At 37.4% G+C, this 24670-nt stretch overlaps 1 protein-coding gene across 2 annotated transcripts in view; it reads left to right on the top strand.

The window, feature by feature from the left end:
* Positions 1–2386: 2386 nt before the first annotated feature.
* The window catches only part of SrpRalpha (signal recognition particle receptor alpha), a 44430-nt gene continuing 22146 nt past the window's right edge, over positions 2387–24670 (top strand). Inside the window, exons 1-2 of one of the 2 annotated variants that reach the window (XM_067782382.1) lie at positions 2387–2614; positions 2968–3594. In XM_067782382.1, the coding sequence (XP_067638483.1) occupies positions 2498–2614; positions 2968–3594 (744 nt within the window). In that variant the 5' untranslated portion in view covers positions 2387–2497. The remainder of the gene's footprint in view (positions 2615–2967; positions 3595–24670) is intronic. The other variant, XM_067782384.1, reaches the window with a different exon arrangement.

The following is a 24670-nucleotide window of genomic DNA, read 5'->3' as shown; positions in this document are numbered from 1 at the left end:
CTAAATTTGCAACTAAAATTTTTTTTTTGTTGAAAAGAATATGTAATTAATGCACCTTCCCCCACATCTTGAGATACACCTAAGCTTGAGTCTTTTTTTTCTTTTGCTTAGGGTTTCCCCTATAATAGTTTGAATAAGCCTTAGTATGGCGTTAGTCGCATAACATGTATTGGCATGTAAGTAATGAATAAGTTTTCACTGCATTGTTTTGGATAATAAGTTATAAATAAATTTGTATCATAAATGGGAATGCTGATGTTTCTCCTCATTTAGAAGGCATATAGGCTATTACAAGTAAGGGGCCACCGAAAATTTAGGTGCGTCGGTGGCCATGGTTTTTGAAGGTGGGAATATGCACCCAAATATATTCGGCCTTTTTTTGTTTTTCCCCCTTTTCCAGTTTTTTTTTTTTAATTTGGTTTTCGGCGTTAGCAACCGGTCATGTCCGGTTCGGTAATTTTTTTTGCGTTAGATTTTTTTGAATTTCTTTTTTGAATTTTAAATTTTGAATGTTTAACGGTCTGTCCGTGGCTTCCGGTTCTGCCAGATGTCGTTTTATTTTGAAATGTAAGCGTTTTGAATGAGTTCAGCGCTTTTTGAAAGGTTGTTTTGAATAGGCATGATAGGAATTTTTCTGTTTATGGCACAAGACGGCAAGGTTGGCAAGAACCCCGCCCAGCCTACATGACTAGGCACAGAGCACCACTAGATCAACCGACTGCCTTCCTTGCTGCTCCCATAAAATTGCGTTTCCATAACATAGTTCTGTTGTGTTAGCTATTGCATACTCGTTCCTTAGTTCAAGATTATCTTTCAATATCGTTTTTAAATATTTGGACAGTTTGTAACATGGTGCCGATTTAAAATTAATAATGGGCCTCATTGGCGTATCCGGCTTGTGGATTTTTGGTAGAGTAATCAGTGGAGGAGCCGAAGGGTTCATTTGAACCAATATATGTGCCATGTTAGAATCTACTATATTTGTTGCATTTTTTTATAGCAACTTTGATTTGTTTTTGGTATTCATCTGTGGGATCCTATCTTGTTGTACGTAGCTGTTGTAGATACATGCAGATGCACGAACCACTTCGCTGTTTATGTCATGATTTTAATAAACACTGTAAAAATTTTGACGCCTGTGACTCGTTTTTTAGTATTAAAAAATTTCTTTTACCCACATTAAATTTGTAAGTTGAAATGAAGCAAAGAACACTAAACCGCGAAAATACTGTTCAACCCTCTATTTGAAAAATATAAAAGTACCAGTTATTGGAAACTTGATCATTATTTTTATATGTATGTACTCAAATTTATTCTGTTTAAATTTTGTCTACTACATATATGTAATACTTCTATATCACTACTACCCTGCAAAAATTGTTGGATTACGTGTTCCATTTTCTTCATGTTGGAGTACTCTCGATCATTGCTCGTTTTTTAACGACCGTGATCACAACACGATGACGATCGAACAGAGTTGCCAAAAGTAAAATATTGCATACAAATAACTGATAACAAAATTTTACTATGGCAACTCTGATAAAATGCAACCGCGCACTGGTTTTATGTATACATACTATAGTATAGAGAAATATTAGTTTCTTTATTCACGCAAATGCTAAATAACATAAGAATATTCGTAGTGAAAAATATAAATGTTGTATTGCCCTTCTTCATTTACTTTCATTTTAAATTAAATTCACTCCGATAATTATTTCCGACACAATGCCTCTTTAGTACTTTGGCATATGATGCTCTGTGGGTGCTCCATGGAGTACTACAGTGAAAGTACTTTGGAAAGTACTCTCACGTATGTACTCTATGGAATACTCACAAACAAAGCGAGAGTGGGATCACCTACTTCTCTCCCAGGACATCGCAATATTAATTGGAGCACATTTTTTGTATGAATACAGATTATTTTTGGACACTCCTATACTCTCAAAGGAGTATTCCTTACATTATTTATGGAGTACTCGCGTTTTTTGAAGGGTTTGTTAAAATACGGAGACCCATGGTTCAACTATATACAGGTTGGCTCATCTGTAAAGCAACAAAATATGTCTGTTCGAATTGTCAAAATCTGTGTATTGGTGTTGGTGCGAATGGTATGGAATGGAAACATAAAACTTAGCAGTTTTTGTATGTGTAAGTAAAATGTTGTGAATGTGTTGGTTTTATTTTGAGTTTGCCATCTCCTTTTGACAATCCCTTCGACCATGTAATGACATATATAAAATAAGCTGATGAGATGAGCCAATCTGTACATAATTGAACCATGACGGAGACCTTACGAAAGCTTTCTATGTAAAAGCATCTTTGGCATGCTAAATTGATGTGCGATACTCGATAACAGCAGCCGTTTAATCGCGTATGGAAATTTCCCTACTTGTATCATTCCATCCCTATTGCACACTGTGGTTTTTGTAGGGAAACGTTGGAAAAATTTTTGATTTGGGTTGTGACGTGTCATTGAATTTAATTCTATTTCCCTAAAATGTTAGATTACGTTGTAGTATTTACCAAAGGCGGCATTATCCTATGGGACTTTAATTCCTCCGATTTTACATACAATACTTGCATCAATAATGTTATTCGGACTATTGTATTAGAGGTAAGTAAATGCTGAAGACCATACCAGATAGGATAGATAGAATAAGAGACGTCATTTCGTACTTTTTGCGAAATTTATTTGTAATGTCCCATTTGGGGGGTAATTTTAAATTGCTTCTACACATTTTCATGAGGTATTTTTGATTGCTTTAAAGAATCGTATTAATTCATCCTCATCCTCTTTCCAACAATCACAATATATATTAATATAAACTTCTTAAAAATGTGTAGAAGGCGATTTTCTAATACTCGCCAATCAGGTACATTACAAATAAAAATTGAAATGACGTCTCTTATTCTATCTACCCTCTCTGACCATACACACGTCAGTTTTAACCTTCATCTTATCAATAGGAGCGTAATACGGATTACAAATATTTTGAGAACCAGAATTTAGCGGTGCAATTCAAGCTTGATAATGAATTAGACCTTGTTTATGCTGTGGTGTTCCAAAAAGTGATTAAATTGAATTACGTAGAGGCCCTTCTTGAAGACATGCAACGTAAATTCAAGAGAATGTTTGTTGAAATGTTGGTATCGGTACAAAGACTTTGCACATCGTACGATTTTAGTAAGGAATATCAGTTAACCTTAAGTTCTGTGGAAAAGTCAGCAAATAAAGTCAATATGGCCCCAAAACAAATGAGATCATTTAACGAGTCAACAAAATCTAAAAAAAACGTAGCATCTATGTACGATGAAACTAAGACAGAAAAAGAAAAAAAAGTGGTTATACAAGAAACCAGCAAGCAGCAGCAAGCAAGTGCAACAACCGTTAACTTTATCCTCGAAAATCGGAAAAAACTCAAGGAAAAACTTGCCGGAAAAAAGAGCCCTACAGAGTGCAAATCTACTTCATTAGAAAAAGCTGGTAAAAAACCAAGGGTGTGGGACCTAGGTGGCAGTGCGAAAGACGCCGTAGTTTTAGATCGCTCAAAGGACCAGCCTCAAGATGTTCAATACAAAAACATACAAAATGATGTGAGTACTCACGACACATTGCTACAACAACAACATCAGTACTCACCTTCATAATGGCGGTGTGTTCGACAATATCCCAGACAGCTGGAAATCACCTCAGCAGGTTTAAGGGCATATAATATTTCCGTGGTAAAGTATGCCTCTTATGAGTTCGATGCGTAAAACGGTCCCGTTGTTGATATTTAATAGGAATTCGCTGTTGTTGTTGTAGCAGTGCCTCGACCTATCCAATGGGTCCGACCGTTTACAAATTGTCATCAATATCCTTTAACGGGATTTCAAGCAAACCCGTGAGGAATATGGGGTCGTCAAAGCCTCGGCTGTTAAAGTATCAGGATTCGTCACGGGTAGTTGAGGTTGACAATTGGGTTGGAGAAGCCCAGCGGGTTAGAGGGTTTGAATATACCCGTGTTAGCTATGCCTGTCGTAAGCGGCGACTAAAATACCAAATACATTGTTGTTGTTGTTGTAGCGTTGTAGGGTTGTGTAGTACAACCCTTCCAGGTTGCCAGCGCAATATATAGCTTCTCCAAACACAATTGTCCACCTCACCTATCCGTGACGAATCCTGTTTCATTAACAGCCGAGGCTCAGGCGACTCCGAACTCCTCATGGATCTAGGGGGTGGGAGGGCGGTATGGCCTAGAAGGTTGCATGTTGTCATAACAAATCGTTCCCGCGATGGTGGGCTTGGTACCGGAACGTACCGGATCTGCGTCCGGCAAAGGACCATCAACATCGATAACACTCCCCAAGTCCTTCGGGGAGTGTCCTTATCGCTACACAAACAGAAGCTATATTCTGCGCTGGCAACACCTTGAAAGGATTGCGCTACACAACCTCTGAATCAATTAGGTATTTTAGTCACCTCTTACGCCAGGCATGAATGCCGCGGGTATATTCTAAGCCCCTGACCCGCTGGGGGTGTTAGAGGCGTTGGTTCCACATTGCAATTAAAGAGATGGTTGCTTGTTGTTGTAGCAGTGCTTCGCCCCACTTAATAGGTGCGACCGATCACAAATTGTCATCAATATCCTCTAACGGGAGTCCAAGGAAACTTGCTGTTTCAACAGGGGCGGACCGTAATGAGAGGGGTGTTAGAGGCATTGGTTTGGCATTACAAGTAAAGAGATGGTTGGGTCAGGTGCGGACACATTGCAAGCGGGGCATACATTTTGTATGTCGGGGTTGATTCTGGATAGGTAAGAGAGATGGTTGGTGTCATGTGGGGCACACAGCCAGCAGGACATACATTATGTATGTCGGAGTTGTTTCTGGGTAGGTTAGAGCTTAACCTGTCACAGTATCCAAAACGAAGTTGAACTGTAGTGACACGCGTCTCCCTAGGGAGAGTGCGTTCTTTTGCGAGTTCTGGGTATTTTTCTTTAAGAAGTGAGTTCGCCGGGCAATTCTTGACTTTGACTGGGGTCCGACGCCTTTTTGTGGATATCACTGAGGGCTAGGGGGATGCAAGGGTGACTTCTTCTGGTGGCGAAGGTAGCTTCAATATATAGAAGTTAAACAAAAGCGGGGATTGGACACAACCATGTGGTAATCTTCGTTTAAATCTTGTCGGCTTAGATGTTACGTTCCTGAATTGCACCGATGCTTATCGACCAGAAATAATTTGCGACCCACCTTTGGAGACTTTGAGGAAGGGAGGACCCTTTCAAGCCTTGCAGTAACGTGCCTCGGTTGACTGCATGCTGTTGTTGTTGTTGTTGTAGCGATAACGTTGCTCCCAGAAGGCTTTGGGGAGTGTTATCGATGTAACCTTCAGGCCATCCCCTCTCTCCCCAACCCCAAGTTCCAGCAGGAACTTAGGGTCGCCAGAGCGTCGTCTGTTAGTGAAACAGGATTCGCCGCGGATAGGTGAGGTTGACAATTGGGTTTGGAGAAGCAATATATATCGCTCTGGCAACCTGAGGGTTGCGCTGCAAAGCCCCTTGAATCTGGTATTTTAGTCGCCTCTAACGACAGGCATACCTACCGCGGGTATATTCTGACCCCCTAACCCGACTACATCGTAAGCTTTTGATAGGTATTGCGCTACGGTACTGCTCTGGGGGGGGGGGGGGGGGGGGTGGTTTCGATTCAATCCGCATGATGGTAGTGCTATGTAGTTTTCGAAAGCCATGCTGATGATTGGGGAGACGCAACTATGTAAGCCCTCGACTTATTTGACCTAGTTAGTTTGTAATATTGGTGAAGGTCAGTAAACGTAAAGTTATAAGGTGTAAAAATTCTTAAAAAGTAATTGTTCGAAGGGTCGTGGGACGGCCCCCTCCTTTCCATTTTCGAAACAAATTTCGCCAGTAGACTATTGTCTATCTGTGTCCCAAATTTCATCAAAATCCTTGTAGCCGTCACAAAGGCGAAAAAATCTAATAATTAAATTATAACTGTTCGTAGGGGGCGGGGACCCCCCCTTTTCAAAAAAAATATAGCTAGTAGACTATTGGCTATATGTGTGCCAAATTTCATCCAAATTCGTCCAGCCATTCTTTTGTGATTGAGCCACAAAGACAAACGTCTGGACATCCAAACATCCAAATTTTCGCATTTATAATATTACTAGCCTTTATCCGCGGCCCCGTCCGCAAAGAGAAAATAAAATATATGGGCTATTCACGTTATGTTTAAAAATTATTTATATATAACTTTTAAGGCACGCTTACGTACAATACAGTTTTTTCGAATTAAAAAATACATTTTGTTTTAAGTTAAATTGATTGATATGATAGGGGTGAAGGAACTACTATACATAGAACAAAGGAGTGAAACTACAATTAGCTAAAAACAAAAATACTTTTTTAGAGGAAAATAGTGGTGGTTTTTCGGGTATTTATTTGATTAAAATATTACAAAAAGAGTAATTATAGTTATAACAGTTCGTTACAGGATTCATTTAAAAAACTCAAAAAGAGAACGAAAAAGTGTTATATATTAAAAATAAAACATACCGAATTTTAATTACGAATAATTTGCAACAAATTCATGGCCATAAAAGCTCATAATTTAAAAAGGCATGTGTGCTGAACTACCGGTTTAGAAGGGTCCTTAAATGATCCCGGAAAGGTCCCAAAATGATACCAAAATAGTCCCCGAAAAGTCCCGAAATGATCCCGACGGGATCCCGGACAAATCCCGAAAACGATCCAGAAATTATCGCTTAGGGTTCCCCAAATGATCCCGAAATAGTCCCGAAATGACCCCGACGGGATCCCGAAGGTATCCCGAAAACCATCCAGAACCGATCCGGAAGGTTAATCAAATGATCCCGAAATAATCCAGAAAAGGTCACGAAATTACCCCGACTGATTCGCGGACGGATCCCAAAAACCATCCAGAAATGATCCCGGAAGAGTATCCGAATGATCCCGACATAGTCCCGAAAATTATCCAATAATGATGGCGGAAGGGTCCCCAAATGATCCCGAAATGACCGCGACGGGATCCCAGACGGATTCCGAACACCATTCAGAAATGATCCCGGAAGAACCCCAAATGATCCCGGGATTCCATACGGATTCCGAAAACCATCCAGAACTAATGGCGGAAAGCTCCCCAAATGAACTCGACATAATCTAGAAAAGTCGCGAAATGACCCTGACGAGATTCCGTAAATCGTCCAGAAAGGATCCCTGAAGGGTCCCGAAATGACCAGGACGAATCCCGAAAACCATCCAGATATGATGCCGGAAGGGTCCCCAAATGATCCCGAAAAAGTCCCGAAATTACCCTGACGGGGTCCCAAAAACCATACAGTAACGATCCCGAAAAAGTCCTGAAATTACCTGACGGAGTCCCGAAAACCATACAGTAATGATCCCGGAAGGGTCCCGAAAAGATCTAGAAATAGTTCCGAAAAAGTCCCGAAATGACTTTGACCCGAGGCGACGGACGGGATCCCGGATGGATCCCGAAAACCATCCAGAAATGATGCCGGAAGAACCCCAAATTATCCCGAAAAAGTCCTGAAAAAATGTCGAAATAACACTGACAGGCTCCCGAAAGCAATACAGATATGATACCGGAAGTATCCTCAAATGATACCGGAATAGTCCTAAAAATGTAAAGAAATGACCCTGACGGGATCCCGGACGGATCCCCACAACCATCCAGAAATGATGCCGGAAGAACCCCAAATGATCCCGAAAAAGTCCCAAAAAAATGTCGAAATAACGCTGACAGGATCCCGAAAGCAATACAGATATGATACCGGAAGTATTCCCAAAAGATACCGGAATAGTCCTAAAAATGTAAAGAAATGGCCCTGACGGGATCCCGGACGGATCCTGAAATGATCTCAGAAGGGTCCCCAAATGATCTGGAAATATATCAGAAAAAGTCACGAATTGACCTCGTCGGGATCCCGGACGGTTTCCGAAAACCATCCAGAAATAATCTCGGACGGATCCCAAAAACCATCCAGATATGATCCCCAAATGATACCGAAATTACCCTGACGGGATCCCAGATTAATCCCGGAAACCATACAAAACTGATACCGGCAGGCTCCCCAAATGAACCCGAAATAATCCAGAAAAAGTCACGAAATCACCCCGACGGGATTCTGTAAACCGTCCAGAAAGGATCCCTGAAGGGCCCCCAAATGATCCCGATATAGTCCCGAAATTACCCTGACGGTATCCCCGACGAATCCTGAAAACCATAAAGAAATGATGCCGGAAGGGTCCTCAAATGATCCCGAAATATTCCTGAAAAAGTCTCGAAATGAACTTGGACAGATACCGAAAACTATTCAGAAATGATGCCGGAAGGGTCCCCAAATGATCCCGAAATAGTCCCGAAATGACCTTGACGGGATCCCGAAAATCATCCAGACCCCGGAATACTTCCGAAAAAGTCCCGAAATAACCCTGACGGGATCCCAGACGGTTCATGAAAGCTATCCCGAAATGAACTCGTAGGGGTCCCAAAATTATCCCGAAATGACCCTGACTGGTACTCGGACAAATCCCGAAAATCATGCAGAAACTATACCGGAAGAGTCCTCAAATGATCCCGAAATAGCCGAGAAAAACCCCAACGGGATCCCGAAAACCATCCAGAAAAGATCCCGGAATACTCCCGGAAAAGTCCGGAAATAACCCTCACGGAATCCTGGACGGATCCCGAAAACCATCCGTAAATGAGGCCGGAAGGGTCCCCAGATTATCCCGGAATAGTCCCGAATAAATTCTGACGGGATCCAGAAATGCCTCGGATGAATACCGAAAATGTCCCGAAATAACCCTGACGGGATCCCAGATGGGTCCCGAAAACTATTCAGAAATGGAAATGACCTTGATGAGATCCAGTCAAATGATGACGGAAGGGTCCCAAAATCATCCCGAAATTACCCGAACGGGATCCCGGAAACCGTCCAGAAATGATCCCGGAATGATCCCCAAATGATCCCGAAATAGTCTCGAAAAAGTCCCGAAATGACCCTAACGGGATCCCGAAAGTCATCCAGAAATGATACCGGAAGGATCTCCAAATAATCCCGGAATAGTCCCGAAATAACTCCGACAGGATCGCGGACGCATCCCGAAAACTGTACAGAAATGATCCCGGAACAGTCCCAAAATGGTCCCGAAAAAGTCCCAAAATGACCCCGACGGGATCCCGGACGGATCCCGAAAACTACCCAGAAATGATCCCGTAAAAGTCCCAAAATGACCCTGACACAGTCCAGAAAAAGTCCCGAAATTACCCCGACGGAATGCCAAACGGATCCCGAAAACTATAAAGAAATGATCCCGTAAAAGTCCCGAAATGGCCCTGATATAGTCCAGAAAAAGTCCCGAAATTACCACGATCCCGAAATGGTCCAGAAAAATTCCAGAAATTACCCCGACGGGATGCCGGACGGATCCTGAAACCTATCCAGAAATGATCTCGGAGGGGTATCGATATGACCCTGACGAGATTACAAATAAGGTGAAGCTAATTATTAAAGCAAGCGAACGCGTTGAAACGAATGAAGAGTTACAAACAAGTTCAAAGTTTATTAATAAATTTGTACATGTGAGACTATTGTCTCTTAACGTAAATCAACATTCGGATATTTATCAACAATACAATATTTTTAATTTCTAAATTTATTTTTAATATACATTATGTTAAATAAATAGATTATGAAAACTAATTCAATCAAAACACTATCAGCTATTCTATGTATGTATATTTGTATGAATGCTCAAGAAGGTCTTTGACTATTTTAGTAAGAAGAAAAATAAAAACCAAAATAAAAGAATGAATCTGATTCAAAAAAAAAAAATTAAGAAAAAGTATTATGTATGTACATGTTGCAGAAATTCAAATAAAGCCAATTTAAAGCGAGTATTGCGCTAATTTTTAATTTTATTTGGTAGTGAGTTCCATAATTTGATAGCACTGACAAAGAATGTTCTGGAAGATGTAAGATACATAAGGTTGCCAGTTCTGTCTGATTTTGAAGAACATAAATTTCTAAATAGGTATTCCGGTTGCCTTTTATGGATTAAATCGTGTAGGAACCCTAAATTGCGACAATTATGAACAAACATACAGGAAAAGCTAATAAAAGCGTGCTAATAAAAACAATTGAAGGAGGGAGGATGGCGGGAGGAGACGGAGAGCACCACCGATCGTTTTCCGAAAATGGTTTAGATTTCGTCTGTATTAGCTAGATACCAAAGTGAAGTGAAGTGAAAGCGAACGGTTGTTTTAATTTTGCTCGTTTAACTTTGATTAAAAATGGTAAAATATATAAAAATAATTGATAAAAATATCTAAAGCGTGAGAAAGAGACTCAGTAAACTGTTCTATAAGTTGTTTTCGACACTACATTAGAGTGCAAACTTTTAATTTAAAATATTTTGTGAGTTAGTGACTCTAACTAAAGGAAAATATACACATACAACTGTGCAGGCTTATCTATATGTAAAGGTAAGTGCGAGATATTTAAATAAAAAAAAAAAAAAAAAATGCGATAAGTGAAAAGTGCGATTCGCGGAGAGGTAACAGAGATTCGCTATGAAGGGGTGTGTGGTAAATATTACCATCTAACACCAAAATGTTCGGGCTTGGAACAATACAGCGTAAACAAACTGGAGGAATGTGAAATGTTGAGGTTCATGTGTACTGATTGTGAGCAATATGTGCATAACGTAGATGACATTTTAAAAGACATGCAAATGGTAGTTAAGCAAAATGGACAACAACTATCGGAGTACAGAAGTGAATTTGATAATGCACTAAAGAAAAATGAATAAGAAATAAAACAAGTTCTAAAAGCAGTAGAATTGGCATTTAGTGAAAGAATTAAGGCAATGCAAAAACCGCAAGAATCTCGTGAGAAAAGCGTCAAAGAAGTTAATAAAATACGTGAAATAGCGGAAGGATTCAAGCAAAGTAGTGAGCAGGTACGTGACGAGATAAAAATAAATAAAGATGACAATAAAAAACTGATCGAAGCAATAAGTATGGAGAATAAAAAAATGTGTAATGAGCTAAAGAAGAATGTCAATAGTGTTGAAGCCAAAATATCGTATGCGAGTGTAGCAAAAAGCGATAAGCAAAAAAAAAAGAAGGGTTGCCAGATATAAGAAAACACCATCCCTTAATAGTGAAACCGAGTAAAAATCAAGATGTTGAAAGGACCAAAAGTGACCTAAACTCAAAAGTTGATCCTAAGGAGCTACATATAACTAATATAGTAGCCAGGCAAAGTGGAGTAGTCATTGTAGAAAGTGAAAATGATCAAGAACGTGATAAAATAAAAAAACGCCATCGAAAATAAACTTGGAAATAATTACGAGGTAAAGAAAAAAGTGAAACCAACGGTTATTGTTACGGGTATAAATTTTAAATATGACAACAACGAATTGAAACAGCGAATTAAGCTGCAAAATAATTGCCTTAATGAAACTGATATCAAAGTAGTAAAGCAATATGAGGTCAAAAAGAACCAGAAAATTTATTACAATGCGGTACTAGAAGTGGAGGTAGAAGTCTTCGCGAAAGTATTATCTTGAGAGAGGCTTAATGTAGGTTGGGAGCGCTGCAAAGTATACGATGCAGTACAAGTACTGTGTTGCTTTAAATGTAAAAGCTTCAGTCATAAGGCGATTGACTGCACGAAATGTTTGGGTGAGCATCAATATACCCAATGTAATAAGGAGAAAATCAATAAGTGTATGCGAGCTAATAAGGAATTAAAACTAGGGTTAGATGAAAACCATGATACAATGGACTGAACATGTCCAGTTTATCAAAGAAAGCTATCCGCACGGAGAAGTAGGATTGGTTATTAGCAACCAAAGGACGTTGCAAATAAAATAGAAAAAAGTAAATATCACAGAAGTGAGAGTAACAGGGTGCACATATTGGAGTGTATTTATCTTAACATCAGTAGTATAACAGCAAACAAAACTGAGTTGGAGGGGCTCGTTGAAATAAGAAAGCCTGTTATCGTCTTATGCGCAGAAACTTGTACAACGGATCTTATAATGGATACCGCGCTGATTATCCCGACATACAAATGCATTCGTTGCGACTCCCACTCTCGCTGCTGTGTTTGCAAAATTGGAAAAAAATCGAGAATAAAATACAACAACAAATCGACCATCTTCTTCCAAAAGTTGAGAGTGCTACGCAAAAATTAATTGAGTTGGAGAAGGAGCTTTCAAAGCAAATAGATGAAGAGCTAGCCGCGGTTGCTGCTAAAGTTGCCGAGTCAACGGCCAGTGTCGCTATACTGGAAGCAAATATGAGGAAAGCAGAGAATGACATTGCTGATCTGCAACAACAAGTAACACTCATGTATAAGCTCAAACACTCAGATAACGTTGCTGCTGATGCGGTTGTGTTTGGCGTACCATTCTCTGAGGGAGAAAACCTGAAGAGTATATTTAATCAGGTATGCATGTGTATCGATTTTATGGCACCTCAAGTTCGCGACATTTTCAGAACAAAAAAAAAGGCCTTAAAACCTCAACAGTGCCACTATCATAAAATTTCACTCACAGCTTGATCGCAATCGCACTTTACGTGCTTTTGGCGATTACCGGCGGCGAATGAAAACAGCAATATCTCTCTCCGCGCTTGGTTTTGAGGGAAACTTTCATATTTATGAAAGTCTCACTCGAGAAAATAGACGAATACTGCAAGAGGCCATAAAACTAAGGAGAGAGGGTAAACTGTTGGCGGTGAGAACTATCAGAGGAAATGTTCATGTAAGGAAGGATGAAAACGCTGCTGTCGAAATTATGTGTGAAGGCGACTTGATGCCGTTTCGTTAGTTTACTTATTTGTTTATTGTTATGTCTTATTATTTATTGTTTTACTATTGTAAAGATTGCAAATCTCAAGTTTTTGTTGTGTTGTTTCACTTATGTTCGTTTTCTTAAAGTTGTTTCTTTATGAGTCTGGGTAACAAAAAAGAGAAGAATAGTGCTGCAATGTTAAATATTTTATGCGCCCGCCAGAGTGGGCTCAATGTTGTGCATTTCAATGCGCACAGCCTTAACTCTGCAAAAATGGACATGGTGAGAAATACCTTTGAATTTTCTTCCATTGATATAGTTTGTGTCTCTGAGACTTGGTTCAGCTCCGATATCTGCGACTCGCATTTTAACATTCAGAATTTTATTCTTTATCGAAACGATAGAATAAATAGAAGGGGTGGCGGTGTAGCTATATATTGTAAACAATCTTTAAAAAGCAAATTTGTTTCTCCCTCCGTTGGTCCGAATGTTGAATTTTTTTTTATCGAATTGACTAGCTCTATGTCTAAAGTACTTGTGTCCTGTGTATATAGTCCCAATAAATACTGTAATGTGAGTGAATTCTTTAATGTTCTGTCCGCTTATGCTGTTCACTATAGTCATATAATCGTTTCAACGTCGTCGATTTCAACGTTAGTCTACTGTACTAGATCTGTACACATCCCGTTTATTAGAGGATGTTTTTAATGTTGTCATGTCGCTTTTCAATGTAAATATACCGAGAGGTATGGGAATGATGATTATTTTATTGCGTCTGATGTCAATGTTGTTTTAAAGTTTGACCAGTTCTCGTTTATATCTGACCGTGACATGATTTTTTGTTGTTTTGATATACATGTTGACAAAAAAAGTGTAGTAAATCGTTCGTACAGTTTTTATGATTATAGAATGTTGAATGTTGAAAGATTAGTAGAGATGTCTCACAAGTTAACTGGGCTACATGCTGGGGGCTTTGCTCTGTTAATGAGATGCTGAGCTTTCTTAATGATTGTGTCTAACAGGCTTTTATATCACATGTCCCGATTCGCACTAATGACTGCAAAACCGCTTCATGTCCATGGTTTAACAGGGTAGTCTTGAATGTGATCAAAAGGCGAAACAAGATGTATTCCGCTTGCAAAAAATCCAGGACGGATGAAAAATGGAATGCCTTTAAAACTGCTAGGAATGAAGCTACTTCAGTTATTAGGCGAGAAAAGCGAAAGTACTTCCTTAAAAATTTGGATCCTGTATTGCCGTGCAATGTTTTGTGGCGAAATTTGAGAAACCTTCGGGTAGATGCTAGTGACAATGTAGAATGCTCGCTAGAGTCTGACACTCTTAACGAAGCTTTTGTCAACCGTACTACTCGTGTCCTACTAATAATGTTGGTGAAATGTTTGAGTTTAGTACTGTGTCGGAATTAGATGTTGCAAAATGTGTGTTTAAAATACGGTCTAATGCGGTTGGTGTAGATGGAATTCCCCTAAAATTTATTAAAATTATTCTTCCAATTATCCTACCTACGCTTACCCATATCATAAACCACTGCTTCACGACATCTTGTTTTCCTGATGTATGGAAAATTGCAATGTGATTCCTGTAGCTAAAGCTAAATCTGCATGTAGTCCCAGTGATTTTCGTCCTATAAGTATCTTGCCTGCACTGTCTAAAGTAATTGAGTCTATTATGTCTGAGCAAATCCATATACATGTTAATTGTTTTGGCTTGTTATCTCCGTTCCAGTCTGGTTTTAGGACCAAGCACAGCTGTACCACGGCTATGATGAAAATACTTGACGACATCCGCTTACCATTTGACAAGAACCATATGACGCTGCTGTGCTTGCTAGACTTTTCTAAGGCGTTTGATTCCGTCAATCATGAACTACTGTGTTCAAAGCTAGTAAGATACTTTAGGTTCAGAGAATCTGCTGTGCGGCTAATTAAAAGTTATTTGGAAGGTCGATACCAGCGTGTAAAATCTGCCTCTGAAGTCTCTGAGCTGCAACCTCTTTTAGTTGGTGTTCCACAAATGTTTATACTGGTCCCACTTCTGTTTAGCATGCATGTTTGTCAATGACGTATTTAGTACGTGCCAGTCCGCTCAAATTCATGCTTATGCCTATGACGTACAGCTTTACATGTCACGCCCTCTTGAGGAGACTAATGAATTATGTTCTGATTTCAACAAAGACCTATCATTTATCGCATCTTGGGCTTTGCAAAACGGCCTCCGCTTGAACTGCTCTAAGTCCTATGTTCTCCCTATATGCAACAGACGCGTGGACTCCGTAACAATTCCACCGCTATTTTTAGGAGATGAGAGTGTGCAATTTGTGTCAAAGGTTACTAATCTAGGTAAGGTTTTATCATTAATTCTAGCCTAACATGTACCGATCATGTCAACTCTATCATAAGTAAAGTTTATTATGTTTTACGTAACCTACGATTTTCTGCCTCATATACTCCGGTCGCCATTAGGAGAAAGCTCGCTATACAACTTATACTACCGATCGTTTGCTATCCTGAACTCATCTATAGCAAGATGGACTCCCAGTCTGCTCATAAAATTGAAGTGGTGTTCAATAATGTGACGAGATATGTATACGGACTAAAAAGATACGAGCATATCTCTGCATGGAAATCTAGCCTCTTGGGCTGTGAAATTTTGGAGTATTTAAAGGCAAGAAATTGTATCTTTCTTTATCGTCTGATGGCGGGGAAAAAACCTAATTACCTATATGAGAAATTGATATTTCCAAGGTCTGGCCGACTAAATTACTTGATTGTTCCCAACTTTTCTCTCCTAGCCTCTGCAAGACTATTTTTTGTCAACGCTGTTCGTGTTTGGAATTCCATCCCAGCTTCTATTAAGAATGGTCTAAATAAAACCAACTTTAAGAAAACTTTATATTCATACTTTCACTGATTTATATATGTACAACGATGAGATTTGCTATCTATGTTTTCATTTATATAATATTTATCATATAGTTAGTTAAATTCTTTAATTACATATATATATATTGTAGCGAATGTTAGCAGCACTGAGCGATGCTATCGTCTCTAAGCCGATGCTAAGCAGTGACGTGAATTCACATCCATAGATCAATCATTATGTATCTACATAAACGAAACAATAATTGCGTCTACACATATGTACCATGTACGTATACGAGCAGCGGAGAGTCAATGAACAAACACATGCATATATCTGAGATACTCCTATAAGTATGCAATGAGAAAAACAATAAAATTGTGCAATTGTAGTTACAGCTGAGAAGTTTGAGAGTTGCTGGACTAGTAGATTCTGGAAGCGCCTAGAAGATGCGAAGGTTGAAATCAAAGAGTATAAAAGGCGGCAATTGTAGAGGCAGTTTCGATTAAGACGATATCTAGCGAGCAATAGCAGTATTATTTTGAAAGTCAGTTTCATTTATGCTATCAGTTTTGTTATTAAGCCAGCTAATTGCAAAGTATAAGTGTTATTGTGAAGTACTTTAATAAAGACCATTTTTCCATTATTCAATATTGGAGTTATTTATTCAACAGTTTAGTGATACGAACTTAGCAAAAAGGCAAATATGAGGATTTGCAAGCAAATTCGTTACAATATATATAATTTTTGTTATGGTATTGCAAATGTTAAATTTTTACATTTTATTTCAATGTTTTACCATTACTATTAATATTTAGTTTTAAGCTTGCTCATGAGTAACATATATATTTCTTGTATATTTAACTGTTGTGCTAGAAAAGATCATTTATCGATCTTATTGCACTAATACATTATTTTAAATAAATTGAAAATGAAATACTGGTGCTGTTATTATGTATGTGCATGGAAATATACAGTTTAGTGTAGTCTGCAATAAATTCATTGATATGAATGTGTGGTGCATTATTATAAAAATCAAAAAATGTTCGTTAAAATGGCAAATTGGTGTATTGTATCACTCACCAAGTAGCAGTGATGTTGAATTTATTACATTTTAGGTGAGATCATAACGGACCACCTTAAGGAATCTGACAATAATCAGGGCTGTCATGGAATATAATTGTTGTCGGAATCGGATTTAAAAACGACAAAATAATTACTTTGGCGTCATGAAATCCAATATTATCGGTTTAATGTTCGAATTGGAGTTAGTGTCGGTTTTAGGTGTCACAGAATCCGATAATATCGATTTTGCTATCGGAAACAATCCAATCAGTTAAATGCTGTTGGATTTAATTTTTTCCTAGTTGTATTTCTCTTGCAGTTGAGTATTTTCTAAAAATGTAAGTAAATAAAGGTTTATTTTATAAAAATAAATCTAAATTTACTTATATTTTCATTCCTAATAGGGGTAAACATAAAAATTCAATGCAAAACAGTATTTTTACTGAATTTATGGAGAAACATCCAGATATTGCGAAGGGCTTCACGAAGCACATCATCTAAAATCGTTGACACCGTGCTTCTACCTACACTCATGATAGAATCATTGCCAAGTGATTTTTGATAGGATCCTTCAGCTAAAAATCGTAACGTAGCTGCTAGTTGCAGCACTGGCAGAACTTCCGAGCCAGTTAAGGGTCCTTCATTGGTGTCCAATACCATTCGGATAGCCTCTTTGTTTATGCGATAGTATGCAATGTAACTGCAAACACACTCTAAATATTTAGAAACCCACATTAAGAAATACTTTTAATTACGCTGCCTCTGGCAACTTAAATGGATTGCTGCGATCTCTCAAAATTTTCCTTTTTGACCCTCTCGCAACTTTCTTCTTCCAATAATATTAATGCTACAACTGCTGATGCCAATAAATTTGTTTATTTCTGTTTAAATGCACAAAACTATTTTATAAAATTTTGCATTTATTTATTATTTAAAATTAACATCAAAATTGCCGGTGCATCGCAAAACAGCTGATTCGAACATCGCTTTTATTTACATTCGAAAAGAGCAAAATCAATACGGTTTTATACTCGAACAATCTTACAAATTTATTTGCAAAAATGGGAATGATACAAAGAATTGATTTCAATACGAGAATAACGGAGTGCTCGACTACGAAAATTGATTTGCTTTTCAGTAATAATGATCTAGTGAAAGCGGAAAATATAGGAGATTATAGAATTGCAGATCATGAGACAATTTTTGTCGAAGTTCCAAGAACGAAGTCTTGTAAAATGAGAAAATGTGCTTCGTTCACATCATGGGAATACTATATTGCTGAAAATCTTCTGAATTTACTGCGAACATGCGATTTTAGCTTTATGTGTACTGGGGGTGTAGAAATTAAAACTTCAGCTCTGACCAATATACTAACAGAAGTCATGCAGACACTGACGTATTTAAAGAGAACACAAATACAACTTAGAAACAAGTGGTATGACCGGGAGCTAACAGTTCTCCACAAAAGAAAATTAGATCTTTATAATATTGCTAAAATTACTGGATACTGGGATGATTATAATGCTATTAAGAAAATATACAAAAGTACAATTATTTATAAAAAGAAGAAGTACATGGAAGACAGGGTGCTCAACAATGGCGGAAACATGAAGCAGATGTGGAAGTGTCTTAAAGACCTTGCAGAGCTTACAGATAATTAATTCTGGGTGCAAAAGCAATAAAAAAAATATACGCACGACCCATGTACAAAAATGTTGTTGACCAGTGTAATTCAGTACGTCCGTAAGGTCGTTTTTGTTATTGGAACTTGTTAACAACATACATTTTTATACTAGCTCACGGAGTATAATAACTTTGATTGGATAACGGTTGGTTGTACAGGTACAAAGGAATCGACATAGATATATACTTCCATATATCAAAATCATCAGTATCGAAAAAAATTTGATTGAGCCATGTCCGTCCGCCCGTCCGTCCGTTAACACGATAACTTGAGTAAATTTTGAGGTATCTTGATGAAATTTGGTATGTAGGTTCCCGGGCACTCATCTCAGATCGCTATTTAAAATGAACGAAATCGGACTATAACCACGCCCACTTTTTCGATATCGAAAATTTCTAAAAACAAAAAGTGCGATAATTCATTACCAAAGACGGGTAAAGCGATGAAACTTGGTAGGTGAGTTGAACTTATGACGCAGAATAGAAAATTAGTAAAACTTTGGAAAACGGGCGTGGCACCGCCCACTTTTAAATGAAGGAATTTAAAAGTTTTTCAAGCTGTAATTTGGCAGTCGTTGAAGATATCATGAACGTTACTCCTATTACTATATGTATTCTTAAAAAAATTTGTAAAATCGGAGAACAACCACGCCCACTTAAAAAAAAATGTTAAAGTAAAATTTTAACAAAAAATTTAATATCTTTACAGTATATAAGTTAATTATGTCAACATTCAACTCAAGTAATGATATAGTGCAACAAAATACAAAAATAAAAGAAAATTTCAAAATGGGCGTGGCTCCGCCCTTTTTTATTTAATTTGTCTAGGATACTTTTAAAGCCATAAGTCGAACAAAAATTTACCAATCCTTGTGAAATTTGGTAAGGGCTTAGATTCTAGGACGATAACTGTTTTATGAAAAAGGGCGCAACTCCCAGTTTTTATACACGGTCGACCGTCTGTCCTTCCGATCAGCCGTTAACGCGATAACTTGAGCAAAAATCGATATATCTTTACTAAACTCAGTTCACGTACTTATCTGAACTCACTTTGTATTGGTGTAAAAAATGGCCGAAATCCGACTATGACCACGCCCACTTTTTCGATTTCGAACATTACGAAAAATTAAAAAAATGCCATAATTCTATACCAAATACGAAAAAAGGGATAAAACATGGTAATTGGATTGGTTTATTGACGCAAAATATAACTTAAAAACTTTGTAAAATGGATGTGACACCTACCATACTAAGTAGAAGAAAATGAAAAAGTTCTGAAAAATTAAAAAAATGCCATAATTCTATACCAAATACGAAAAAAGGGATGAAACATGGTAATTGGATTGGTTTATTGACGCAAAATATAACTTTAGAAAAAAACTTTGTAAAATGGGTGTGACACCTACCATACTAAGTAGAAGAAAATGAAAAAGTTCTGCAGGGCGAAATCAAAAGCCCTTGGAATCATGGCAGGAATACTGTTCGTGGTGTTACATATATAAATAAATTAGTGGTACCCGACAGATGATGTTCTGGGTCACCCTGGTCCACATTTTGGTCGATATCTCGAAAACACCTTCACATATACAACTACCAGCACTCCCTTTTAAAACCCTCATTAATACCTTTAATTTGATACCCATATCGTACAAACACATTATAGATTCACCCCTGGTCCACCTTTGTGGCGATATCTGGAAAAGGCGTCCACCTATAGAACTAAGGCCCACTCCCTTTTAAAATACTCATTATCACCTTTCGTTTGATACCCATATTGTACAAACGCATTCTAGAGTCAACCCTGGTCCACCTTTATAACAATATCTCGAAAAGGCGTCCACCTATAGAACTAGGATCACTCCCTTTTAAAACCCTGATTAACACCTTTCATTTGATACCCTTATCGTACAAACAAATTCTAGAGCCACCCCTGGTCCACCTTTATGGGGATATCTCGAAAAGGCGTCCACCTATAGAAGTAAGGCCCACTCCCTTTTAAAATACTCATTATCACCTTTCGTTTGATACCCATATTGTACAAACGCATTCTAGAGTCAACCCTGGTCCACCTTTATAACGATATCTCGAAAAGGCGTCCACCTATAGAACTAAGGCCCACTCCCTTTTAAAATACTCATTAACACCTTTCATTTGATACCCATATCGTACAAACAAATTCTAGAGTCAGCCCTGGCGATATCCCTAAATGGCGTCCACCTACAGAACTACGGCCCACTTCCTCTTAAAATACTCTTTAATACATTCCATTTGATACACGTGTCATACAAACACATTCCAGGGTTACCCTAGGTTCATTTTCCTACATGGTGATTTTCCCTTATTTTGTCTCCATAGCTCTCAGCTGAGTATGTTATGTTCGGTTACACCCGAACTTAGCCTTCCTTACTTGTTTTAGTTACGATTGCAATGCACATTATCATTCGTCTTTTGGAGGTTAAGGAACTATGTATTCTGTTTACTTAAATGAAGTGAATAGTATTTTTAAATATAGGTCATAGTTTAATATTTAGTCAGATACACTCGAAGCCAATTCTAATATGTATCTAGAAAACTCGAAACTATTTGCGGTGTTTAAAGACGGGATTTCGTTGAGGCTATTATGAGAGAACTAGCGAGTGAAACAAGCATTAAAGAAAAGGAAGGCCTGGAAGAAAAAATTGGTTTACAATACATTATGAAAGAAAGAAAATGGAAGGACGTCTATCGTAACAATTCAAAATTTCTAAGTAAGCATGAAAAGTGGCTAACTGACAAAACTTTTTTGGACGAAGAAACACCTAGCACGTCAACCAATCCAACTAGAGGGAGACCAACAAAACCCATAGAAGAGTGTTTTACCTACACAAGGAAAAGGAAGCTGTCTGATACCACAAAAGCTATGGCCACGAATCATCTTTCAGAAGCACTGGCCATTAAATATAAAAAAGACGAAGAAAACGTGAAGTCTCATATAACAGAAGCAGTTGCGGTAGCAAGTCCAGTGCGACTGATGAGGATCAAAAACAGCATTCCCACACCACCAAATGCGCTACCTAGGAATACACTCCCGAAGAAGCTTTGACCCTGTTTATAGATCTCGGTTTAACGAAGAAAAAATATATTATATTGCGTAAGTCAGTATTGCAACGTAATGCCGATATTTTACCTGGATACAAAAAAATTACTCAAGCCAAGAAAGAAGCAGTTCCTCTAAGTCCCAAAATAACCAAAGTATCAGCTGAAATTGAGCTACAAAACCTAATGGATCATACGTCTACACGACTCCTTCAAAGTTTTACTCAAGAAAAGTTGAAATCACTGCCAAAGGAGCTAGCATTGATAACTAAGTGGGGCTGTGATGGATCATCAGGACAAAGCGCATATAAAAAAGAATAAATGTAGACGATGAAACAATTACAGATAGTAATATGTTTATTGGGGCGGGTCGATTTAAAAATCGCTCATTGCTCTCTGAAAATCGTATTCTAGGGATCAAAATAAGAAACTTTGCCGAAGGAACCATACCAAAAACGAATTCTGATGTCCCCCCTTTAGGTCGAACTTTTGGGTAGGGGCAATTTCAATTCTACCTACTGTGTCTTATGGTGGCTTAAAAAAAACAACACAAGCAATTTTACGATCTGCAATTGTGTCACAGTGATACCTTCATTTTTTAAAACGGTTGAATAAAAAACCCACACAACTATGTTTACGACATGCAAATGCATCACAGTGATGCCTTGGTTTTAAAAGGGGGTTGTAAAAACGCTAATTTCTAATAATTTTTTTAAATTTCTTTTCTATTACTAAGTTAAATTCATTTTTTCATTTACATATGTTCTGACTAAATACATTTCTAAAGAGAAAAATAAACTCCAAAAAGAAAAAACATAGACATTTCAAAGTGGGATTTTTCAAAATTTGCCCCTACGACCCAAAGGGGGGTACATCAGAATTCGTTTTAGAGGTATGGTTCCTTCGGCAGAGTTTCTTATTTTGATCCCTAGAATATGATTTTCACAGACGAATGGGCGATTTTTTTGCCTCCCCACAAATCGACCCGGCCTAATGTTTATGGCTTCTATTGTTCTATTACGACTAAAAGATGAAGCTTCTGATTATTGGAAAAATCCACGTCCCTCATCAACTATATTGTGCCGCCCGATATTATTTAAATACGAGAAGGAGTCTTCGGAACTCATAAAAGCTACAGTGAGTGATATAAAAAATCAAATTGCCAAATTAGAACCAACAATAATTGAAATTGAAGAGGGGAATTACATTACAATAAAGCATGATTTTCTTATAACAATGGTCGATGGAAAAGTTTTGAACTTAATAACAAATACGACATCTACAATGAAATGTCCAATTTGTAAAAGAGCCAAAAGGACTTTGACAATCTTGATGATTCAATAACTGACGAACTAAATTATGAGTATGGAATATCTCCGTTGCATGCTAGGATAAGATGTATGGAATTTGTTTTGAAGCTGGCTTATACACTACTACAACAAGGAGAAGTTTTCGACGACAATACAATATGTAAGGAGAAACAAAACAGGAGAAAAAAATAATTCAGGATGCATTCTATAAAGAGATTAGCCTTAAAGTTGACTGTCCAAAGTATGGATACGGAAATACAAATGATGGTAACTCCTCAAGAAGATTTTTTGAAAACGATGAAGTGACTGCTCGCATAACAGGAGTTGATAGAGATATTGTGAAAAGATTGGGAGTAATTTTAAATATTTGAAACTGCCATTAACCAGTTAATGGGCCCAAATTTGGAAAATATGCATATAAAACTACAGAGTTGCTGCATCAAAAGTATCCTGAGAAGAAACTTACACCAACGGTACATAAAATATTAGCACATAGAAAAGATTTAATAGAGTACCAGTGCTTACCATTAGGAGAATTGTCTGAAGAAGCTCAATAATCTAAGAACAAGGACTACAAAAGATATAGATGTATGAACACCTGCAAAGTATCACGGGTTAGACAAACGAAGACCTTTTCAACATGTTAGCTATCTCTTCTGATCCAGTCATATCATCTATAAGGTATGTAAGAACACAAAAAGATCTTACAGATGCGTATACCTCAGAAATGGTTGCTTTGTTAGATATATGTTCCAGTGACGATGACTATGTTAAGATAAAATAAGTTTCTCACAGAAGAGATTTACTAATCAATTTTGTTACTTTATTGAAAAATAAGATATCTATGTACAAGTTAATTTTTTATTTCAAATAAAAGAATTAATTAATTTAGTAATTTATAAATATATACTTTTCGTTATTGCATTTCTCTAAAGTTTATAAAATTTATTTTAAAGTTAAGCCATTTCGCCTTCAAACGAGTATTAAATTTTTATAGAAATCAATACGTCTATCGATTTTGGTACAAATTGGTAAATCGGTTACTAAGATCAAACTTTTTAGCATAAATGGGCAGTTTCACTCCCTTTTCTAAAATTCGTTGGCTGTTTAATCTTTAGCTCAAATAAAATTTCATTGAACCACTTTCAATAACTTTTAGTTATTAATAAAATACATATTTGGCTTGTAAATTAAAAAAAAAACATGTAAAATTTTACGATGAATTTTGAAGCACCTTGTTATTGTGGCACCAAAAACGGACATTTGAGTTTTATAAGAGTATTGCCATATAAAAGAAACAATACGTCTATCGATTTTGGTAGTTATTGATTACGTGACTACTTAGATACAACTTTTTAACATAAGTGGAAAGTGCCACGCTATCTTATCAAAATCATTAGTTTATCTTACTTAATGCTTAAATACGTCATTATAAGACAAATCTCATTTTATTTTTTTATTTTTTACTAAAAACATTTTGTTTTTGCATTTTTCTAAAACCACCAATATCTCCAGAACAGGTTTTTACATATTTAACGTCTTTGAAGGAATCTTATAAATACGGTCCTGACCTAATTCCCACAAGTTTTCTCAAAAAATGCGCTGAACACATTTATCAGACCTAACTGATTTATTCAACATGTCCCTAAAACATGGTGTTTTTCCTGCTGCTTGGAAGGAATCTTTTCTAATACCCCTCCACAAAAACGGTAGTAGGTCATGTGTAGAAAATTATCGAGGAATTGCAAAATTGTCTGCCATCCGAAAGGTATTTGAACCCATTGTTACCAATGAGCTAACATTTTC

The sequence above is a fragment of the Eurosta solidaginis genome, chromosome 4, assembly GCF_040869045.1.
Source record: "Eurosta solidaginis isolate ZX-2024a chromosome 4, ASM4086904v1, whole genome shotgun sequence".
NCBI lineage: Eukaryota > Metazoa > Arthropoda > Insecta > Diptera > Tephritidae > Eurosta > Eurosta solidaginis.
The sequence above is the reverse complement of the archived record's forward strand: the minus strand, read 5'-3'. Positions and strand labels throughout refer to the sequence as shown.